The 24,259-nt window shown below is 39.5% G+C and overlaps 1 protein-coding gene across 8 annotated transcripts in view; it reads right to left on the bottom strand.

The window, feature by feature from the left end:
* Window positions 1–822: 822 nt before the first annotated feature.
* Window positions 823–24,259, bottom strand: part of SPTLC2 (serine palmitoyltransferase long chain base subunit 2) — a 77,795-nt gene continuing 54,358 nt past the window's right edge. The window contains exons 10-14 of one of the 8 annotated variants that reach the window (XM_056493810.1): window positions 13,971–14,106; window positions 11,867–11,996; window positions 5,976–6,841; window positions 4,952–5,001; window positions 823–3,612 (exon numbers count right to left, since the gene is read on the bottom strand). In XM_056493810.1, coding sequence (XP_056349785.1) covers window positions 6,722–6,841; window positions 11,867–11,996; window positions 13,971–14,106 — 386 coding nt within the window. In that variant the 3' untranslated portion in view covers window positions 823–3,612; window positions 4,952–5,001; window positions 5,976–6,721. Of the gene's footprint in view, window positions 3,826–3,869; window positions 6,842–11,866; window positions 11,997–13,970; window positions 14,107–24,259 lie in introns of all 8 variants that reach the window. The other 7 variants (XM_056493809.1, XM_056493806.1, XM_056493812.1 and 4 more) reach the window with 7 other exon arrangements.

Below are 24,259 nucleotides of genomic sequence, written 5' to 3' on the forward strand. Positions count from 1 at the left end.
AAATTATTAGGGAAGGACAAGTGAAAGGGGGCTTTGCAGCCCACTGAGAAGCGCTAGCGCTGGCACGGTCTCAGAAAGGCAGACCTAGAAGGGAAAACCCAACATTTCTACAGCAGCCTTAGCAAAAAGCTGCAAATTACCTGGGCCCATTTGTGTACCCACAGCTAAAATCAGGAGCTGCACCTCCTTTTCAAATACCGACATCTGGTTTATGCAGACTTAGGGCTGAGATGAATGGAAAGAAATGTTTAAAACAAGACACAAACTGCAAGACAGATGTGAGGTCAAGAATCCCATGCGAGATGGATCAAGAAGCCCTTTCAAATATCTCATTAGCAGCACGGCAGCCGAGAGCAGCCTGACACTAACAGCACCCAAGGGCAGCAGCCTAGCTTTCAAGCACAGCAGCTTTTTGGGGCCAGCACCGAGCTAGAGCGGGCACTCATCGTGGGAGTGCTGCACATCAGGAGCAGCAGCTACGGCTGCAGGCGTCTCTCCACAACAGAGGCGGCTTTTCCAGACCGCACATCAAAGCTGTTGCTGTACGACGGAGCAGAGACTGCCAAAAACCAGCTAAGCATCCATCTCGCATGCAAGGTTTCCTGGCTCTGAAGTACAAGGCTAGAGGGGAACAGTGATCTGTCTGAGCTCTCAAACAGGCTATGGTTTTACCCAGTCGTTCCTGTATGAATCTCATGTGCTGAATTTTTTTGAGGTTTTGATTTTGGGGGGGGGGGTGGGAGATGGACTGGAAAGGAAGAGGGTTCAGTCTCCTTAATAGGGAAAAGCCTCATTAAGAAAAAAAATTTGCCAAAATCACGATACAGTGTTTTTTCAAAGTCTTTATTATGCAGAACATAGAATATATTTGAATGAATTTTTTTCCCAAGCATTTTTTTCTCCAGTGTTTTTTTTTAAACATGCATTGTTACCTTTTTAAAGCCAATGTACCATCTATTTATCTTTTTCCCTGCCCATAGAGCATCCATATTCATGTTAATCACAAGTGTAAAAAAAATTAGACATCTGGCATAAAATATTTTGGGGGGGGGGAGCCCATTTAAAAATTTTATCTAAAATGTCTTATCTACAAAAAATTCCAATATATATGTACATTATAGCAACACAGAGGCATAAGAATACAGTGCAATTTAAGATGAAGTGCTGTGACTTGGTAATTCTGCCCAGGGCTTGTGGAAATGTGGGCCACCATTGGCTTTGGGGCTACTAGCCTAAAGCCTCAGGCTCCAGCATTCCTCAGTCCTCTCTCAGATAGGTCTGAAGTTAATATTGGGAGGCTAGTTGCATTAAGCTTAATATACCATTAGGGGGTAGCAGAAATACTGTCTGAATAGGATGAGCCTTGGCAAAAAAAAATAAATGTTTACAAAGGTCAGATGTTTTGGTGCATGTTTCACCTCACAGTGGGTATTTTTGGAATGGCACCAACCCTTGGCATATTGCTGTGAGACCTGTTCACCTACTGTTGAGGAAATGAATTTGCTAGCTGCCACTGGTTCTGAAATCCCTGACCATCTCAGTAAGCCTCCCACTTCCAGCAGCCCAGGAACAAGTGACTGATGGAACTAGGCAGGAACTATGTAAGCTACACAGGAACAGAGTGCAGAGAACTGCGCTACTCTTGCTCCCACGTACAGACAGCTCCTTAAACAGCTGCTAGCCAGGGTCACGCACAAACTGAGTTTTGAACCTCTCCCTCCCAAGGAAACAGCAGTACATTTGCTGAATTAAGAGCACCAAGTATTCATCCATGGGTTAAAATCCACTGCATTCTTCAAGGTCAGTCTTAATTCTTCATACCAAGAATCACAGTTTTAAGGCCTTCAACACACACCACAGTCATCATCTGCTTTCACCCAGCCCCTTTTGGGGATATAAGCACAACAGGTCCAATGTCTGCAACAAATGCTTCTCTTTTTAGTGAAAGGTAAAGTACAATACTTCACACAAACTCTTTAAGTTTGTGCTCTAGTATTATGTGTGAATCCTTGAACAAGTGAGCAACTGCAAGGCTGGGAATGTTTACAGGAATACAAAGCCATCAGAATGGCATTGGAGATTTTTTTTTTTTCTTTTAAAACCATGTTAGGGTTATACAGGTCAAATGACTCATGCTTTTCCTAAATAGTGGTCCGATACCACTTGGGTGTTAGGTCCAGCACCAAAGCCAACAATGCACCTGCTGAGGGGTCATGCTAAGCATTCCTAAACAGCTCTGCACTTCACTAGTGCTGAACAGACTGCAGGTGCCTCAAATCTCCATGCAGAAGATGCCATCCACACAGATCCCAGCATGTTTGACACTTTAATAGGCTGAATATAAACTGTAAAAAATAATATATATAAACTGTATACATTCTGACTGAGCATTGTATATTGGGATATATCTCCACAAGTTTCCTTCTCTGTGATGCAGCAAGGGGGCTCATGCATGGTGCTCCAGATCCAGTGCTGCAAGATGTTCTCTTAGATGAAATGAAGAGTCATACTCATGCTTTCCTCCAACCTCTCCTATGATCTCCCTGAATGGATAACATTGTTTCTGAACAAGCAAACAGCTGTAAGCCAAATGCTTTTCAGAGGTAAAGAAATAAAAACTTGAACTGAAGGAGAAGAAGTATTTACTTGGTGTGGAAAAGTTTTAGAGGAGTGTCCATTCAGGCACTGAAAGCTGCATTCCTGATTTAGGGATATTTGTTCAAGTACACGTGAAAGATCCCTTTATAGCTGAAAATAAGCAATGATTGACTACTCCTTTTCTCCATGTCTGCTGTATCAGTCCTTTATCCACACAGCACAGATGGGCACACTTCCCTTGCCTGTTCTTTGTGAAGGTGAGTACCACATCTGCACTCTTATCAAGAGGAGGATAGATAATGCAATTCCTTCAGATGTTTGGTCAACTCGCTCCTGAGTCTTTGCCTAAAGCAGAAGCATACTACACCCATAACTCAAGAACCAGAACTGTTCATTAGGGATGCTACTAAGAAGGGAAAAGATACAGCGACTAAAGAGTTAAATATACCATATACATACTATACAAAAGTTTGTGTCATGTAAAAAACAAAAATGAAGGCCATGAATATTCAGACACAAAAAAACTTGGTTTCTTCTCTGCCAAAGAACTAAAGGAAAACTATGAATCAGGTTCCCTAAGACAAAGGTCTACTTGGGAAGGCCAGTTTCTAACAAGAAGCAGATCTCCCACTCTTTGCTGATGCTCGGTAATAGGAGCTTCTCAATTTTCTTATGACTGAAAGAATATGGCCATTAGCCTTAAAAATAGTAATGGTTCTAAACTCTTCACTCTGCTCAACAGAGGCAAAAACTTGCTTGCTTAGCTCTTCAGAGAGGTACTGGGAAGGTAACTATTGTATATTTATGAGTAAGTTTAGCCAATATACAGTATTGGGCAAAAATCCTTTGTTCAAAAGCAGCCTTCATTTTCTTTTCAATTTTGCATCTCTTAAGAAATACCAGGAGTCATTTTCAATTAGAATGTCTCTGAAAAGTTGGCAGGGACTGAAGTTTTATTTCTTAAGCAGCTTTTCTTCCTTTGTGATCTCTCAAGATTGGTTCTTTCATTCATTTCTACTGCCAGGAGAAAAAGGAGACAGATTTCTGGTCAGTACATAAATATCAAAGCAGCAATCCATCCTACACATACTGTGACAGCATACATGCTGTAGGGCTGCCTAGCACAAGCCCTTATTTGAGTTTTTTTAGTAGATGCAAAATAGTTTTCTTGGCTTTCAAGCTCACTGAATTACTAAATTAAAAGTGTGAAATCTTGGACTTGTAACTCTTACTTTTTCAGAAGCAGTTTCAACAAGTTTCATTATTTTTACCAGACTTTGGCAAAACAGTCTCTCTTGAACAAAAGGCCTCAGAGAGGAGTGGGGGGATTTGCTTCCCAAAAAGGATATGGCAAGGCTGAAATGTAACCAAGCAGTTTTCACATGCTAACTGCCAGAATTATTTCTCAAGTGTCTTTGCAACCCAAATTCAAAGTTATATGCAGACAGTGTGACACAGCAGAAAGATACTAAAAGGCAGAAGCTTGAACACAATTTCCTCAACAGGTGCAACCAGAAACCAAATTCACACTAGTAATTTTTAAACACTGACCATTTCAGAAGTATTACACAGGATTTATCTATATTATGAAGATTTTCCAGAAGCTTTTTTTTCCTTTCCAAAGACAAGTTGCTCTAAAACTGATTCCCAGAGACGAGGTTAAGAGTCAACACTTGTGGAATCTATGATAACCCATTTCTAACTTAATACACATCACAGTTTTCAAACTGACTTGACTACATAGCAGACAAACACACTGTACAGTTGTGAATGCTTATAAACAGCTACCTACTGATCCAAGTCTTCAAATTGGTCAGTTTTGTCTGCTCATAAACCATATCATGATCAAGTTAATAGGATCAGGGCTGAAGTCAGGGCTTCAAACCTCCTCTTGTTCCCTAGTACAATCCAGAGAGGAAAAAAGTCAGTAATTCTTTGAGGTAAAGCTTCTTGAAGTCAGAAAGCAGGTAATCTGCTGGAATGTTAAGAGCTAGTCCTGGGCAGAACACAGGTGAGAAAGTAAGCTCAGCTAACTGCTGTTTATTCACTCTGGCTGAACATGTGAGATTATTTCATAGCTATCCAAGATGCACATACAGACTTCTCAGACTCTGCACTCACTCAGCTCCAGAAGAAGAGCCAACCAGCATTAATGGACTAAGACAGAAATAGTTATCTGGACCTATTTTCAAACAGTCAATTTCAGTTCTTCTCATGTAATTAAATTTCTGAAATTCAATGGTAAAAAATGAACCAGTGTTTTGAAGTTCCTTTACATTAAAATGTAACAAGATCTATAAATGCATGAAGTTAGATAGTCTATAAAATAGGAGACAATTCTGCTTTAACTCACCACGTGTATTTGCAGAACTGCTTGGTTCTAGTGGCCAAAACACTCCCTCCCTGTTAGTTAAAGAGTGAACATGAAAGAACTTTAAAGGAAATAATTTTTTTTCAGCACCACATAAAGAGCTTTGAGTTGCTCTCTGCTTTAGTATTTATATGATGATAAGTCCGTTTCTAAAACCTCAGTAACCAGCAAAAAGTATCTTCCTAACCCAAACTGAAGAGCTGGCGCAACTCAATTGACACAATGTTAACATTTTACTATCTTTGCAGAAATTGTGTATGTCTAAATATAAAGTACAGAAAAAAATTATACTGCAATTGACTCATATTTAAATTTTTTGGTACCTTTTTGTTGATCCATTCTGTTAATTGAAAGAATTCAAGATGTAAAGACTAAGTAGCAGACCAGTTCTAAGGTGTGTTAGAGCAAAGGCATCTATTTCAAACAGGGACAGAATTAAACTTGCAAATAAAGGCTCAGAACAGCAACTGGCTCAGCCAACACTCATTTGAGTAGTGTTGATCAGTAACAGAAGTACAAAAGAATAAAGATATCAAACTAAATGCAATTGTGAGGACATTGTCTCTCTTCAGGGAAGGCCTACAGACATGCAGCTGCCAATGGGGACTCTGCTGGTCAGCCAAAATGTAATGTATGACTACAAGATTCAAGCTGCCCATATGTGTGACAGGGTCAGTGAAGAACACCTCACAGATGACAAGAAACAGTGAGTTAGCATAGCAAAGGACAGCAGTCTTTCACAGATCTGCATGAAATAGATGGGTCTCCCAACAGTCATCCCTTGCTCATTGAGGGGGCTTAGTCTTAAGACTAAGCACAAGACTTGCTCTAGTTTGTTTAAACCCAAGAGCACCCTTCTAGGACTTACTGACTTATTAATGACTTTATGCAAGAGAAACTAACCTGACTATGAGAAAGCAACACACATAACACCCATATTTTTTCTTTTTTTTAAGCAGAAGTATTTAAAAAAAAAAACCAAAACAAACCCCTCTCCATCACTTACCCTCTATCAAAGGGACAATTAGTGTCAAAACCAGGAGACAATCTGGCATCCATACTGGGAAGGAAAAGAGGCTACAGTTCCAGAAGTCCTTTTGCCTGTGGCTTACAAAACTAAATAATGTTTGGGAACAATGGTCCTGTCAGTGACATGTCATCAACACATTTATTTTAAAAAGGCTAAATTCAAGTTTTAAACATAAGTAACTGCAAATGAAAAAAAAATCCAACTTTGGTTGATTACCCATCTTGTTAAAATATGTCAAAGTTAGCAATCAACAGTTTCTCTAGGAAGTCTCCAGAAACAGGTCAGCTCATTCCTTATTGGGAAGATCAGACACCTAGCAGTGACACTGAAAATGCTGCCATGCCAGCATCACACATGCTCACAACATCTCAGCCAGCATTTGGGAGGCTAATGGTGCATACAAAGTCTGAACTGATCAGCCACAGCCAACTTGGGTTGCTGTGAATTCATTGAGACAAATAAATTAAAAAAAAAAGCAACAGGAAAAAAATAAAGCCAAGCACCTCAAGGGCCAGACCCTGAAGACACAGGAATCAAAGAATTTTTTTCTCCTCTCCCTATTTACAGAATGCCATTTAGAGCTGATGTGGCCACTTCAGTATTGTGAGGAAATGTCTTGTATAGTAAGCAGTCAGAAGTGTGTTGTTCACAGATGTTGTGGCCTGTGTGCCACGGAGTGTCCCATGGGGTGTGTCCCTCCCTCTGAGGCACGTGGAGGGAGTTCAGTCTTCTGTTTCTTCATATGTTGTCTCGTCAAACGGCCGGTCCAACAGAGGTACCAAACGGCGACGGGAGTATTTCAGTTGTAAAAGATCCCCAACTTCATTGATTTCTTTTAAAGCCTGACAAAGAGACCACAGCAGATCAGCAGGAGACAGATGCAAGTTATCTGCACATCTTCCTTTATGCATACTAGTGCAGACTATTCTGACAGACATTTGACTTGAGATTTTACTGTGCTAGAAGCCAGTACCTTCAAAAGTGCATAGGATTTTTTATTATTTTAGTGCTCAGAAATTTTGAGACTACATCAACAGCATTAAGTCATTTAACTGAGAGTGCCTATGCATCCGCCTGACTACTCCAGTTTCAGAACAGGATCACAATAACCAGACAACCTTATGACTATTCATAAACAGAAAAACAGAATAATGTTCTTCCCTTCCTGGAGGTAATGAGGCTGAATTAGAAAAAAAATGTACATTTTGTTTGAGATTTGACTCCTCCTTATGTATTATTCAGTTTGAAAACAACCTGTGTTAGCAAACCTGATCTACTGTATTTTTTAAATTGCAAAATACCAAAGGCAAACTACAATAGTGAGCTAACAAGTTCTATAGATTCATTTGTTATATCTACATTTGGTTAATTTGCATTGTCCATATACAGTTAGAGATGCAAGCTATATCTCATAAACAACATGGCACAGGAGATTTTTGCCAGAAAATCCAAGGCAAGAAAAATAAGAAGTTATTCTGGGTAGGACTCTAAGCATTTTGTCCTTGAAAGCAAGTCCCACTGAGGTTGCCACAAAGGCAGCACTCAAGCAACTGATGACCCAGAACACTGCTACTGAATTAGCACAGCCTTTCACCATTTTGACCTGAACTCAAATATTATGAAGTTTACCAGAGATCAAACATCTGCTTGCGTAAGAAATGAGGGAAGTCCCAGCTCAGTTCATCATACTTCCATTATGTTGCAATCTCTGATAAGACATTGGTCCACACACAATAAGGTCTCTTAAAAGCCAAATCCTAAACTGCATTTCTCTACAGAATGCTCCTAGAGCAAAGTACAAAATAAATCAGTTGCTGCAGACAAATCTGTGATAGCACGTGATGCTAGTTATTTTATACAGGCAAGTGACAAAAATTAATTCAGAAGATCACTTCCAAGTTCAATGCGATGTTTTTGAATTCAAAGGTTGGCATTTTTTTGCTGTCTTGAATTGTAAATTTATTGAGATAGGTACATTCAGCATTGCTTCAGAATTCAACTAATTCAACATTAATGCTCCAATCTGGGTCAAATGCTTGTCTCTTGAGGACAGTTGGCAGATGGGGGTTAATAGCTCTACATGTTTTTTCTTCCTAGATAGATAGTTCAAGTTTTTGTTTCTTTAAACAATGGCCCTTCATGCTTGTTATATCTGGCAGCAAAAACCTCTGCACTCTAAAATCTAGGGGAATGACAAACCCAGAAGTTGGATCTCGGTAAAAACAAAACAAAACAAAAAGTGTGGGCACAGTCTGCCAGAGCTTTAAGTAAAGATCCCATATGGAAGCAATTTAAAGCTGAATTTCTGTTGAAAGAGTATGTTAACTGTTATTCTTGAATGCAGATTTAGGATTTTATTAATTTAAAACAAAAAGGGCCATGTGACCAGCAAAAACTACAAAGGAAATGGCATTGGTGTACTCTGACTTTAGGAGAGTGTAATATATTTTTCATCACTGAAAAGAAAGCACAGCCCACAGCGATGCAGGTTATGAGGGACTTCACTCTGATCCTAAGCCAAATATTTTTAGGCAAGGAAGTTTTATTTACATAAAACAGTTAAAATTTTAACTAAGAACTGTTCCTCATCATGTGGCTGTATTTAATAAGAACAAGGAAGCATTACAAATATCACTGTTTGTAAGACAAGCTTCTCTTCCCTATGCATTAAACCTGGATAAGTTTTGTTTAAAAAATACCACAAGAGCCTTAGTTAGCATTCATGAATACACAGATGGGATACCAAGTTGTCCTCTCTGTCAGTGACTTGAAGAAGCTGTCTGCCAGCTCTCCCCAAGTCCATTCATTTTAGTTCTTCCTGCTCATGGATATTGTTGCCACAGTTAGCAGAGGGATTAGACCTGAGGTCTGCCTTAATAATTAGCTGCCTGAAATCAATCCCTTTCCACTGCATCCCAAGAAAACACAGCACAAAGTCACCAACACAGACTTGCTCCCTATTAACTCCTCTTGCCAATGTTCTGGGTTCTGAGCATGCAGCTATTTTGAACCATAAAGGGGGTTACGCTAACTTGGAAAAAAGCCTTCACATACTGAGCTAAATCAGGATTTCTTCATTCACTTCAAAATTCACACCTCATTTTGCTCTGGATTAATTTTCTTAGCAGACAAGCTCTAATATATTGAACAAGCATTTCTTCAATTTGGTACATTTAACACTTACAGACGTACTCTAGCAATGAGTATTATACTAAATGCACAAAATTTGAAACAATTTTTGGAAAATGAAGAAAGAATTGACAGGAAAAGAGGTTTTTAAAGCAGAGTAATAAAAGTTACAGATAGATTTCTGCAAGAAAGCAAATGTGGTACCTATACAGACCCTACAAAAGCACCTTATTATGGCAAAGGCCCCAGCTAGTCACTGAAAGAGAAGACCAAGAACCTAATCAACTGTAGAATTGCACGATTGCTCAGGTACTACATCAAGTTTGTACAGTTTTAGCTCAATTTGCAGCAATATGATTTCAGACTTCAGTTTTCTTTATTTTCCTTCTTCCCACCTCTTATCCATTTATTCCCACTCCATGTCCACCTGCCCAGAAGTTACTGCTCCCTCATTTGTGTCAATGAACTCAGTCTATTACCACGCTCTGAGCCAAGTCTGATACTATTTATTTTATACAGGTGGAAAGGAAAAAAAGGAGAGGGTCTTCTCTGAACATACTGGTTCAAAACCTTTCTTTGAAACAGAAAACAACTAAATTGAAATAATTAAGGAAAGAGTAGTAGTACAAGTAGGTAAGAAAGAATTCCTGAAGCAGTTTGTTGCTGGAGTGTTACATTAGGGAATCTCTCAGAAGGCAGAAACAACTCAGGAGCAGCAAGTACAGCACCACAGATACACAGCAGGTTGATACTACTCAATTACACTACACATACATTACAAAACTGCTGACACCACACACTACCTTACTAATTTTTTTAACAGAAATTAAATTTAGAAAGCATGTAATTTTAAGCTGTTGATTTTTATGTAAGTTCTGCAGCGGACAAGTGTGAAAAGGTTGAGTCTATTCTTTTTTCTACAAAACATTAGTAAATATCTGTTAGATACCCTATTTGCTGTTCACATATTGAAGTGTTACCACCTGATCACATTTGGACATTGGGCATAATTTCCCTTCCTAACTCTGTGACTACTCCAAATCACCTTGTCCACAAAATGTTCAAAAACAGTTTCAAGACTTTTTTTCTCCACAATCTTCTCAAGATAAAGGCAAAGCTTTTCAACCTGCAGTTTCTCATACTTTTTTGCCCTTCTTCAAGAAGAAGGTGACATTTGCTCTCTTCCACTGCTCAGGAGCCTCCCCTAACCACCATGAACTCTTCCTCCTAAGATGATAATCAAGAGCAGCCTTGCAGTGACAGCCAACACTTGTGGATGTAGCTCATCAGGTCCCATGGACTTGTGCATGTTGATTTTGTTTAATTGTTCCCTTATTGGAGCCTCCTTCACTCCAAAGGCAAGTCTTTACTGCTCCATACTTTTCCACTAATCTCATGGTCACAGGATTCCTAAGTCTCACCAGTAGACTGAGACAACAAAGGCACTGAATACCCTTGCTTCTTGCATGCATTTCTCACTTGACTCTGTGCCATTCAGCAGCAGTCCTCCACATTTTCTCTACTCTTTATTTTGTTACTAGTATCTCATTAAAGCTCTGCCTGCTGAATTTGATGTCCTTTGATAGACTGAGTTGCAGGTGGGCTTTGGTTTTCCTGACCCCATCCCTAAATGCTCAGGATTGTGTCTCTGCTCTTCCTTGGTCACCTGTCTGTGCTTGCACCTCTTACACACTTTTATGGTATATTTCTGTTGGTTTGTTCATCCCTGCAGGCTTCCCACTACATTCGCTCTCCTTTAAGTCAGGATAGATCATTCTTCAGGGAAGGAAAAATAATTCACTGTCCTGGACACCTCTGCTCTTTGAGACTGTATCCTATGAAATTCTCTCAAGTAAGTCTCTGATAGGACAGAGTCTACTCTCATGAAGTCCAAATTCACGACTCAACCTAGTTTATATTCTGAGCCAGACTCTCAAAGTGGGGAAAAAGTGCAATGCAGAACTCTGGCAGTGCCTAAGACAGCCCATGTACATATGTCCATCAAAAAAGATTATTCAGAAGACTCAAAATTGAATGCCACTACCACACCATGACATACTAAGAATAGTCAGACATCCATATAATTCTCTTTCAATTCTGTTAGTCAGAGAGTAACCACCATCATTACTTTTTGAAGGCAGCATCTCCTAACTGTGATGCAAGGCCTCCTTTGAGGGGACCTCTATTCCCTCTGCAAGTGCTGGTAAGAGTAAGTAAGGCATTGCATGTGGTACAGACTGACTAGGACAGGTTCATTTAAGATACAGTGCTCTGAAGCTTTAAACAAGATCAGAAATAGTAATCTCTGGAATACAAATTCTCACTAGTAATTATTGGCTTCCATTAGAGAAGAATATAAATGTTTTGGAGGTTCTCAGGCCCTCTTATTTTTTTTTCCTTGCCATTAGCGTCTAGGGTCGGAAGATACAAAATGTTTCCTTCTAATCAGCTCAAAGCAAGGTATGGCCTTTAAAGAGAGTAAAAAGCATTGTCTCACAGGAATGAGACTGTCTCCTTTTAAAATAGGACAAGAAAAGTCCTGAGATTTACTTTAAGCAGCCATTCTGCACTGCTGAAGCAAGGAAAGAGATGGAGTCACTGCCAGCTCTACTACTAATGGCTTTGAAGATTCAGTTCAATTATGTCATGTACCAAACATTGAACCAGCATACAAATCCCAGACAATTGTTGTATCTGTTTATTAGCAGACATGAGCAGAAGGAAGATGAGACACTTACTGTATCAAGCATCTCTTTGGTATGAGCTGCAGACAAACAGAATCTGGCTCTGGACTCGATGATGGGGGTGGCAGGGAAGCCCACAACCACAACGCCGATGTTCCGCTTCAGCATCTCACGCCCAAACGCACTGCCAGAGAGAACGAGATCGTCACAGTCAGCCCACTGCTGGCAAAGCAGGAGCAGGAAGGACTCAGAATGGTAACCCATACAGACTTTTGTTGTGGCAAGGCTGTCAGATCACAGTTTGGAGCTTCCAGTGCTTTGGCAGAAATGCCTGATCACAAAAGCCTTTTTAAAATTCAGTCCCAAGGTGGTCCTTCTCAAACAGTTTCAGTGTATTAAGTTCTAACAAAGATGAAAGATTATATGTGGCAGAGACTGGTCCTTTAGCAGGCTATTTCTAAATGGATTTGTAACCTAAGCTTGGAAATGTTTCCAATAGGAAAGAGTGATTTTGGCTCAGAAGTTTGCCTATACAAGGAATACCTCATGCTGCAATGCCCCAAAATGGATGTTTCTGCAATTTCAAGATGTTTTGTTTTCATAAATTTAATTCTATTAAAGTACATTATTGCATCACAGAATGTACCACTTTATAAGTATCACAGGAACCACTGAATCACCACAGTAAATTGAGATAATCTAATATGATACCTAATATTTTTAAAGAAGGTGCAAAAATATCATACAACTGTCACACAATTATCTTCAACAAAGCAAATTCTTAAGGAGATTAAAGAAAGTGGCTGTGACTTATACAATGAGAGGCACAAAGACCTCGATCAGATCTGTAATGGCAGTGCAGTTGGGGGTGTTTCTGTAGGTCACAGGAAATGGTTAATCCTTTTTAAACTGACCTTGTTGTCAGAAGTAGCAATTAACTTGAGAGGTTTATAAGGACATATAAAAATAATATTCTTTTACTAGGTCTTTAAATTTTCTGCCAGAACTATTTCCCTTATATATAGGTGCATCCTGATACACTTCATTTTGTATCCATTTACTACTCTCAAACTATTTTAAAAACAGGCTACAAGGGACAAAGAAAGGATCAAATAGACCTGATGCAGATCCCAAGGGCCAACTCTCATCAGAGCTCTCTGTTCTTGCTCATTTTAAGTCAGATACTGCCCAACTGCTCAGCTAATAAATATTTCCGTGTACGTTTCCAAGGAAAAGATTGTATTGACTGGTCGAGAAGCTGGGCAGTGGAAACAGCTGCCACTGTGTGCTGGTCCTCTGTCAGCAGCACCCATAAAGGTAACAAGCCTTTTAAAACTTTGTTACACTGAGAAGGGTGGAGAACGACTGTATCTAGCTTCATAAGAAGTGCCAGACTGAAGCCTGAGCTAGTCAAGGACTAGAGATGTTCAGCACAGCTAAAAATGAAATTATGTTTTCCAAAATTGAAAGTGTTGATTGAGCACTGCATTATACAGACCCTGAAAAGTACCGATCAAAGCCAAGTTGTCCTTGAAATCAGGTTTTTGTTTATGCTGAAAACATTTTCAATATATACTTTATATACCCTCCTTGCAGAATTTTAGCCTTAATTATCCACACAGCACCCCACAAATTGGCAAGCATTAATAAACCTGTGTGCTAGAGTTGTTTGAGTATTTACAGTACCAATACCTGAGTGATTATATCTAGACCTCTTAAAAACTTCATTAATACATGTTGTTGTGTCCCATCATGTCTTGCCCCACTAATTTTCTAATTTTCAAAGTTCATCAATGAAAATGTTGGCTCCATCTGGTCCAGGAACTAGTTGAAAGATTTCCTCCAGTGACTTTTAATGTTAATTTCCATTCAATTTCAGCTCCTCTGTAGCAAATTTACACACTTTACATATAAATATAATGGAAACACACAACCCAGCCTTTAAAACATGACACAAAGAGGCAAAATTGCTTCCCTGAAGTGCCTTCTTGATGCTACAAGCTTCAATTTTCTCAGTTTCCATATTTTATAAGACTCAGTAATGATCATAAAAGAAAAAAATCAAACTAATCTTTTCTTATCTTTAGAAAACTCTTCATATTCTTCCACCAACCTAGCTTCAAAGAAGATAGGTAAGAAGTTATGCTGTCAAACGTACCCAATTTTTGCTGGCATGTACAGCATCAGAGGCACAACAGGGGAATCTTCATTTCCATAGATGATAAAGCCCATCTCTTTCAGTCGTCTCCTGAAATATCTCGTGTTCTCTGCTAGCTGCTGCACACGTGCTCTCCCTAGAAAAGAATTGAAGGTGAGACTGAATTCAACTGTCCTAAGTCACATCCATAACTGCAATACAAGACCTCAAACTAAAGTATGAGACATTAATGTCCTGCTTGTGCTTATGGAAGCGTTAAAAATAAATGCAAATTGGGATTTGCAGTTTCTTTTCCTTCATGTAACTAAGATTAATCATGCATTTTCTGACAAGTCTGAATGGACCAGGAAAAGCACAATTATTAAGTCCAAGCACTGCCTAGTTTTCTCATATCAGGTTTTCTTTCAATCAGGAGGTACCGGCAAAAAAAAGGCAGTTACCTTCTTTTAAACAGAATTCAAAGTTTTATCAGAATTCACTAGTAACTGCATCTTGAAGAAGAGTTTGCTTACACTTCGAATAATCAATGGAATACCTATTGAATCAGCTGGTCTTGTTCACCATGTTTTATCCTGCTTCCCTGCACTATTGTAAATTACTACTTTTCTCTTTAGATCTCTTTGCTGAACTATCACGTGGCTGCTCCCTAACCTTTTCCAGTTAAAATGAGCTGGGTTTAAATTAAACCAATTACTTCTGATAATCCAGCACACTTCACTTAAGTGGCAGCAGCCAATTTATCACGTATTCAGCCATCTCCATAAGGATTTTTTGGTATTTGTCAAAATTAGTACACAGAACATTAGACAGCTTGTACAATTTAAATATTTCAGATGTTCAGATATATGCACAGAATAACCTATTTATCAGTTAATTAAATTCTAGCCTAGCACACTGTACTACATTCCTGTATTGCCCAGAAAAAGGTTCAGATCATCTCACTTAAGCAGATCATAATAAATTTCTGATCAACTAATACTCTAATGTGCTTAAAAGATTAAGCACAATGCCATTGATGAGACTATAATACACTTGACTTACTTGTCTCTGGTCCACAAAGTATATTTCTGGATAATGATTACCCAAACACTGCCTTGCCCATGTGGGTGATTCATAAACTGAACCCTTAAATGTACAGCATGCAGATCTGTGCCACACAGTGAAGGTGGCTGCTAGACATGAATCATCTTCCTTTAAAGCTGTAGATAACACAAGGTGATTAGCTAACAGGAATGCCAGGTCTCAGAGAAACATCCAACACCCACACAGCTCTGCTCCAGGCCAGAACAAAATAATACGATGTAGTATTTGTTGCCAAGAGTATCAGACATTCCACCCACAACCAGGCAATCAAAAGCAAAAACCCATCAAAGGCATAGCATAAGAAAAAAAGGTGAAACCTGCTAAGTTTGCAAAACTTGGCCTATCATTAGTGGGCAGAAGCTGGTATTTTTAATAGCACTGGCTGCCACTTAAGATATCTCTTCTTCTCCATTAACAGCATTATTTCTTAATATTTTCTCCCCCAGAGTTTCTTCAGAAGCTTAATTCCTCTTCCCCAAAAAGCAGTAAGATTTCAGTAAAACACATAGGCTTCTTGAACTTATGAAACTAAATTTTTAATTTATTCACATCAGATCAGATCCTATACTGCAGACCCAGCTTTCCCTTATGTTTTCAAATCAATTATTTGGTCATTTTAAATAACCCAGATTGCAAAATGAAGTTGAAAAGAAGAAACAAACTCAATAAAATTAAAATGATCAGGCTTACTGCAAGATATTAAAAATAGTGGGCAAAAGTCACTACTTGCATTTCTAACATTGAGGTAATCAATAAACACACAAGTGTCCACAGCAAACTACAAGCAGGAAAAAAGCTATTTTGCTATTTTCTGAGAAAGCTGCATCTTCATAAACACACAGAAATGCAACAATTTCTGATGTCAGGTCAGTGATGTACAATTGCATCAAAACAGAAATCAGATTTCACCAGTGTGGAGTAATAAGGTAACATACACAGCTGCTGTGATTAGCCCCTCTTCTAGGAAAAGGAATGCAGCTTTTGCCATACGTACATCTTCTATGTGTTCCCATAAGGCATAGAGTTTACAGTGTTGAAGCAGAAGGAATTTCATCACCCTAATGGTTTTCCCCTCTATACATTCACACCCCTTTCCATGTTGTTGGGAGCCTTCCAGACTAAAGATTAAAGAGCAATCTTAATTTGTAGTTGGCAACTGCTTCACAGTCTTCCCTAAACTCCTACCAATAAAAAAAGGTTATGATTCTAGATTTGTCCTTATAGATTGAAGCACAATTTGTGATGTAAACAAGTCTCAAGAACGCGTCTTTTAGTTCTCTACAGAGATGTAATCACCTATTAAAAGCAACTGACAGATTTGGAAGATGTTGCCTTCTTCAGGTCTGTGGGTCTCAAAAGTCTATCAGCTTTTATTTCACTCTAGAGCCATCAAGTAATTTCATGCAATTATTACTTTAAAAACTTGTGGCTACAATAATATTACCAAGAACTTGAAAACCTATTCAGTGGCATCTCTACCCAATAGCTCACTACCCATCACATGTCATTACCATCTGAAGAGAACTGTAGTTGTGGGTGAAACAAAGCACCAGGAATAAAAAAAAAATTGAGCACAGGTTCCTTGTCCTCTGCTTGCCTTTCTCCCTGCATTCTGTGCAAGTACTCTTTGTACTTCAAAATGTTTAGTCTCCTACTCCACTATAAAATCCTACACTTGGAAGAGTGATTCCACATGCTAATTGAATAAGGCTTGCAACAAGCATATATCCAGTGTTTGGCTCTACTGCTTCAGCCCCCTTGGACACACTGGTGTAGCAGGCTGTTCTGCTAGTACAGTTCCACCATGTTTTCTGGGACCACAAAGACAAACAAAGCAGTGCTGGAAACAGCAGTGAGTAGGTATCATTGCTAATCCCACTGGCAACCCAAACAGTGCTTGAGCACTGAAACAGGACCTCTAAATCCCTTCTCAGCTCAAGCATCTCCTGAAGGTTAGCGCTTTGTCCACAACTGCTCAACTGCAGGCCTAGAAAAACTGTCAGGACTGCATAAATTCTCCAGCAACTGGCATTTTTGGCAGTATGCAGCTGCATTTTCAAGACTATGCAAAAAAGGCCAGATCAGACATCATCCTGCCAATTGTTCTTGCATAGAGGTTGTGCAATTATTCTGGTAACATCCTTTCATCTAGGAAACTGGAATGTGATGACCCTCAGCAAAGGAAGGAAAGGGGGAAGAAAAGGATGGTTACTGGAACCGAATTCTTCAAAAGGTCAAAAAAACTAGAACTGTTTATCAGATCAACTCATCTCAAGTCCCTTATGGGTCCTGTAAATGGCTTAAACTTGCTACTGACAGAGCAACATTGAAATTAGAGGATAACTAATAACTTTTCCTGTACTTCTACACCCTTTTGCAAGTTTACTGCAGTCATATCTAGATTGCTCTTAAAATTTAGTGAAACATTTCCTTGCTTGTAGTAGCCTGGGCATCATTTAGTCTAAAGTGCACATATATCTCCCAAAGAACATGCTGCCATTGTATCAGAAGTAAAAAGAAGTAAAGGTCACACACCATGGAAAGCCGAGAAACACTCTCCTGACACAAATATACAATGTAAAAGAAATATTATTTTAAAACTGCAGCTAGTATGTACCTAAGAAAAAAAAAATCCAACACCCTAGAGGAAGTACTCCATTATGAATCTGAAAGCACATGAGATGCATATTCCTTGTAATCACTGGAAGTAAATTACTGTCTGCCAGAACAGGTTCCCACAGGCTAAAACAATGACCTTGAGATTAGCTCAGATGATTGGAGCATGGTTGTGGGTCCAATACCTGTATGGGCCATTCATGTAAGAACTGGACTTCACAATCCTTCTGGGTCCCTTCCAATTCAGGATACATGGTGAATCTGTGAATAATACTTGATCACTTGTGAAGGTGCCTGCTTTAGAGGTCATAATGCTCAAAAGGCCGAAGTTACAATGAAAATAGGAAGCAGAGAAGGCAGTTACTGAATGCCTGCTTGTTGGTCTTCAGGGACAAGACCAGTCCTCAGGAACCTCTGGCCCAGAAGACCAGGAAGGGTAAAGGAGTATTGTAAAGATGACTCTCCCCTGGTGAAGGGGGATTGGGTTAGAAAAAACCTAAGCAGAATTGACATCAACAAGTCCATGGGCCCTGACAGGATGCATCCACATCTGCTGAGAGAGCTGGTGGACACCACAGCAAGGGAGCTCATGAGCACCTTTGAAAGTCCTGGTGATCAGGAAAGGTGACTGAGGACTGGAAGAAAGCAAATGTCTCCCCGGTCTTCAAAAAGACAAGAAGGAGAGCCCAGGAAACTACCAGCTAGTAAGCCTCACCTCAGTCCCAGGAAAGATGGGGGAGCACCTCATTCTGGAGACCATCTCTATCCATATGGATGACAAAAAGGTTATCAGGAGTAGTCAGCATGGATTCACTAAAGGTAAATCATGTTTGACGAACCTGATTGACTTCTATGATGAATCAACTACCTGGACAGATGAGGGGAGAGAATGGATATTGCCTACCTAGACTTCAGCAAGACTTTTGACACTATCTCTTACAATATTCTCACAGGCAAATTCAGGAAGTATGGAATGGATGAGCAGACAGTGAGGTGGACTGAAAACTGGCTGAATGGCAGACCCCATCGGGCTGTAATCAGTGGCACAGGCTCCAGCTGGATACCTGTTCCCCAAGTACCTAAAGGGAGGGTGCCAAGAGGAAGGATCCAGGCTCTTCTTGGTTCTGCCAAGGAATAGGACACGGGGCAATGGGCAGAAATTGATGCACAGGAAATTCCATCTGAATACAAGGAAGAAATTCTTTACGGTGCAGGTGACTGAGCACTGTAACAGGCTGCCCAGAGAGGTTGTGGAGTCTCTCTCTCACCAGGTATCATAAAATGAACTAGGTTAGAAAAGACCTTTGAGATCATCAAGTCCAACCTATGACCTAAGCTAACACCTCCCCATCAACTAAACCACAGCACTGAGAGCCATGTCCAGTCTTTTTTTAAACACATCCAGGGACTGTGACTCCACCACCTCCATGGGCAGAGGATTCCATTGCCCAATCACTCTTCCAGTGAAGAGTTTTTTTCTTACATCTCACCTAAACTTCCCTAGTGCTGCTCAAGACTATCCTCTCACTCTGTCGGTGGTTGCCTGGGAGAAGAGGCCAATTCTCACCTGGCTACACCCACCTTTCAGGCAGTTGTAGAGAGTGGTAAGGTCTCCCCTGAGCCTCCTTTTTTCCAGGCTAAACAATCCCAGCTCCCTCAGCTGCTCTTCACAGGGCTTATGTTCCAGATCCCCTCACCAGCCTTGCTGCCCTCCTCTGGACACATTCGAACACCTCACCATCCTTCCTAAACTGAGGGGTCCAGATATTAAAGAATGTCTGGACAGAATCCTGTGCAAAGTGTTCTATGGTAACCCTGCTTGAGCAGGATGGTTGGACCAAATGACCCACTGTGGACCCTTTGCAACCTTACCTAAGGTGTGATTCTCTTATTATATAAGAGATATTTAAAAACATTTCTTCTTGAAGTAGAAATTGAGTTTATATTGACTATAATTATCAGCAGGATAAAAAGGGAGCTGCACATTCCACCACAGTACATCTAAACTCCTTTTGCAATGACACACATCAACAGAGTAAGTCACCTGTATTTAACCTCACTTTTCTCATAAAAGCTCATGCTTAAACTAACAGTCCAGACACTCAAGGATTCTCATACACCCCAGATTTGTGAAAGTCATCTTAACAAATAAACAATTGCTCAGCAATTAAAAATTTTTGCAAGGCCAGGATGAACTTAGCCTTTGGGAAAAAAAAAAAAAAAGAAGACAGTTATTAGAGTCGATGTTCACAACTGACTTCTCAATTCCATGTTAAAAAAAAAAAATCCCTACAAAGAACCCCAGGAATTTGTGGAAGTTACTCTCTCACAAAAATCTAGTATTTATAACATTTCTGTCATCTATTAAGGTTGATAAATAAGCTATCATAGATGGTATTCAACACAAAAGAAAATTCAGTTCAACCAGGATGTACTCATTTCCCTCCCCTTGCCTTGATCTCTATGCAGTAATTGCAGAGCAATCACAAATCTGTTCTAAACAGTGCAACACTTCATCAGCACAGCTTCTTGAGAAATAAAAAGCATGTTGCATTATACACAGACAGACTACCCTCTGACACTGAACTCAGAGGGGCAAACCAACTTCAGACAGGCAAAACCACACACAGACAGGATTTTATCTGCTTGTCACACTAGGGATCACTGCCTCCTGGATCTAAAACAAAGATTCTTACTGCAATATAAAGGAAACTTTACATTTTTAATTAGTTCTTACAAAGACTTCAAAACAAAATAGTAGGACACATCTTGAAAAATGACTGCTAATCAGTGAAACTTTAAGTTGTATGCACAAGCTCTTGTTGGTCAACAAATAACAGTTTACATTTACTCCATACTCCTTCATTAACCAATCTTACAGATGCTCAAAACTAATATTAGGATTTTATTACTGCAGCCTTAATTTAACCTATTAACTTTGTTGTCAACATGGAAAGAGAAGCTAAACTAAGCAATTTCATGCCTTTGCCTTACATACTGGTGGAAAACTAAAATATTTGTTTTTAATGATGAAATGAAAAATGCAGAATAAAAAAAAACCCTCTTGATACAAACAGATTGGAATTCAGTACATGCAGAAACATTCCACTTGTGATACATATTTACTGGCCCAATTACTTCATCCTTCAATAACAGCTCATGCTGTAACGCAAGCAAACACCTTCAGGTTTAGTTTTCATTATGTGATCAAGGAAATGAAAACATTTATTAGCAGAGATTTGTAAGAATTCTGTAAGAACTTGTGAAGATGTAGTTTGACAGTAGCACACGGCCTCTGGCAAGACTCAGTATGTGTCTAACAAAAAATAGGTTTTGTTAACAAGATTGTCGGGTGCATATTAAAGATGCTTTAAATCACTGTAAGATTATAGCAAGCTCATATTAGATCCATAAGGCACCTTTAAGCTGAAAATACTCTATTAATTCTTTGTGGAAAAGTTGTTTTCAGTCTCTATTGTAACTCTCTTCACACTGTTTTTCAAGCTGGTCCCATCTTATGAATTCTTGCCAGGTGTTGGAGGTGAGAAGCATTATATTAACTACTGACAGAGGTGCCATCCCTAATTTGTGGCAGAATCATTTATCTTAGTAGAGCTTATTTAAGTCAAGGAAGGGATTTATCTGGCCATCAGTTCACCCTGTCAAAAACCACAACTTTACCGATGTTAGCATGACCTCTGCAGATACACTTTGGTAGGAGGCCTATGAATTTTATAGGACTGCTTACCTGAGCAAGTTTCTTGTCTTCTTCCCTGATAGCCACAACCCAGAGAATATAATAAAACTTTTCCCTTCCTTCTACAAATGCTTTCCCAGAACTAAACAAGTTTTGGTCTTTCTTAGAACTAAAAATAAAAATCAAGCTAACTAAAAGAAGTTACTTGGCCAACTAAATGTTTTGGAGATTATGGGAGTTCTGAGTGCTTGTATACACAGAATGGGTAAGGAGGGGACCAAGGTGGGTCATTTCATCAAACTGCCCTGCTCAAGCAAGGGTCAGCCTAGAGCACTTTGCACAGGATTGTATCCAGAAATTTCTGTAGTATCTCTAGTGAGGAAGACTCCACAACCTTCTCTGGGCAATCTGTTACAGTGCTCAGTCACCTGCACCATAAAGAATTTCTTCCTTTTATTCAGGTGTAATTTCCTGTGCATCAGTTTCTGCCCATTGCCCCATGTCCTTTTCCTTGGCAGAACCAAGAAGAGCCTGGATCCTTCCTCTTGGCACCCTCCCTTCAGATACTTGTGTACATTGACGAGGTCCCCTCTCAGTTGTCTCTTCTCAAGCCTGAACAGGCCCAGTTCCCTCTCCCAGCCTTTCCTCGTGAGAGAGATGCTCCAGTCCCTTCACCTCCCCTGGACCCGCTCCAGAAGCTCCATGTCCCTCTTGTACTGAGGAGCCCAGAACTGGACACAGCACTCCAGCTGTGGCCTCACCAGGGCTGAGTAGAAGGGCAGGATCACCTCCCTGGACCTGCTGGCAATGCTCTTCCTGATGCACCCCAGGACACCACTGGTCTTCCTGGCCCCCAGGGCACACTGCTGGCTCATGGACAACTTGTTGTCCACCAGCACCCCTTGTCTTTCTCCACAGAGCTGCTTCCCAGCACGTCAGCTCTGATGGAAAGCAGCATGCATATGGTGTGAAAGGAGATCAAAGCAGCAGATCTCAATCTACTTTTTCAGGAAATAATGCTGAAAGACATGTTATAACCTAAGCATTAATGTTTACTGGCTGTTGTGTGAAATAAAAAGAGTTTGTGGAAACGGTAGGTTCTGTAGAATCCACCACTGTTCCCAAACTACATGACCAGCCTAAACTCCAATTTTACAGAAATCCTTGACCATATAAGCTTACTACAATTTTTAGCAGACATGCATACAATTAAAAGTCCTCCATTACAAGAAACAAACAAACAAAACAAAGAGAAGGAAATCACAATCCACTTCAATGGCACAGAGAACAATGTGATGCCATTGTGTCCTGTTTCCCCAAACAGATGATGGCTACATTCAACCTACACAGTAAGGATATGGATCAGGCTGCAATACTCTGTTGTTGCTTTTCTGAGAGCACTAGTCTCAATGACAGAGAAGATAAAAAATTATGTCATTAACATCTATAGTGCTTTTTCTCCACATACCTTGCTATCAATGGGCCAAACAAAAGAAAATAAAATTTCCACTTTAAAAAGCCCGTATTTTCAGACATTGGGAAGTGCTTAAATCAAAATAAACTGGCAAGGAAAATTTGGTTACATATATCATTCTCTAGAAGTTTGTTTCTTCAAGTCAGAGTGATGCTATTATACAATCAAGCTTGTAAATTTTTCCACATTAAAACCCCCTTGTTTTTGCAAAGGCTTATTCTTTCATTCTGTTTATTATTCCTACATTTCCATCTTTTGGCTGGCTGTTTCAGTGAAAGACATAATTCAGCATATTCTGTTTTGGAAACAAGCATTTTTCAAATCTCAACCAGGAATTCAATATTCTTCTGCTGATTTAACAGATTCTCCACTAAGCTTTCAGAAGCTAAGTTGCCTCCCAAGGGCTTATGAAGAACTTTTGCAATGTTAACATAATAAGACAAGTTGTTTTCTGGACACTATACTTGTAAATACCTCAACATTAAAAAAACCAACACAACAGCCAATGTGTCTTTTTTTGAGAAGACATAAAAGCACTACTACCCTTTTACTGCAATGAGCATGTTTTTCACAGAAGATATAGAAAATTTTACTCTTGAAGTCTTCTCCTGAAGAGCACATGTCAAGCATGACTTCTTATAATATTTGCATAATGAAAAAAATAGCAAAATGTTTTTGGATCCGCCAACTAGCAGAAAGGACAAGCACAACTTATGAATATCTGACTGGAAGCATGGGTCAGATTAGAAAGAAAGTAGTATCTATTAGGGGCCACAGTGAGTAACTTAAAAACAGAGAAAGTAGAGTAAGATTTTAAACCAAAAAAAGAACATTAAACAGAATTCCACTTCAACAGTGATTAAATGCCAAAACTTTAACCTTTTAAGGCAAAGTTGCACTAAGAGACAGAGAGAGCACAATATTGTTAAAAATGCTGTAATGGATGTTTAAGGATCAAGCATGTGCTGATTTTGAGTTGATTTTTAGACACTTGTAACATAATCTCTCAGAAAGCACACTCATGACACAAACTCACACCTCAAGGCAGAAAGAGGGATCAACAATGATTCACCTGCACAACCCAAAGGCATCACTCACCAATATAATAAAGGACCTCCTACAGCAGCCTACTCTGTCAGCCTAAAAAAAGGGATTTACAACAGCTCATAAACAAGATGGAGGTATAAAGCAAGGTTCTGCTGGTTTCTTCTGAGAGATCACTCTATAAAAGATAATAAATAAAATGTTATTATACATTACCTACAGATTTCTTATCTTTCAGAATACTTTTCCTATCTCATTGTTTAAGTTCCAGCGACAAGGCGACTCTGCATGTTTCAGTCTGCTTCCTCCAAGTTTACTTATGGGAACACTGCATCACTGCCAGTATTTGTAGTAAGAATTTTACATCCTCCCCTT

Source organism: Oenanthe melanoleuca, chromosome 5, assembly GCF_029582105.1.
Source record: "Oenanthe melanoleuca isolate GR-GAL-2019-014 chromosome 5, OMel1.0, whole genome shotgun sequence".
Taxonomy (NCBI): domain Eukaryota; kingdom Metazoa; phylum Chordata; class Aves; order Passeriformes; family Muscicapidae; genus Oenanthe; species Oenanthe melanoleuca.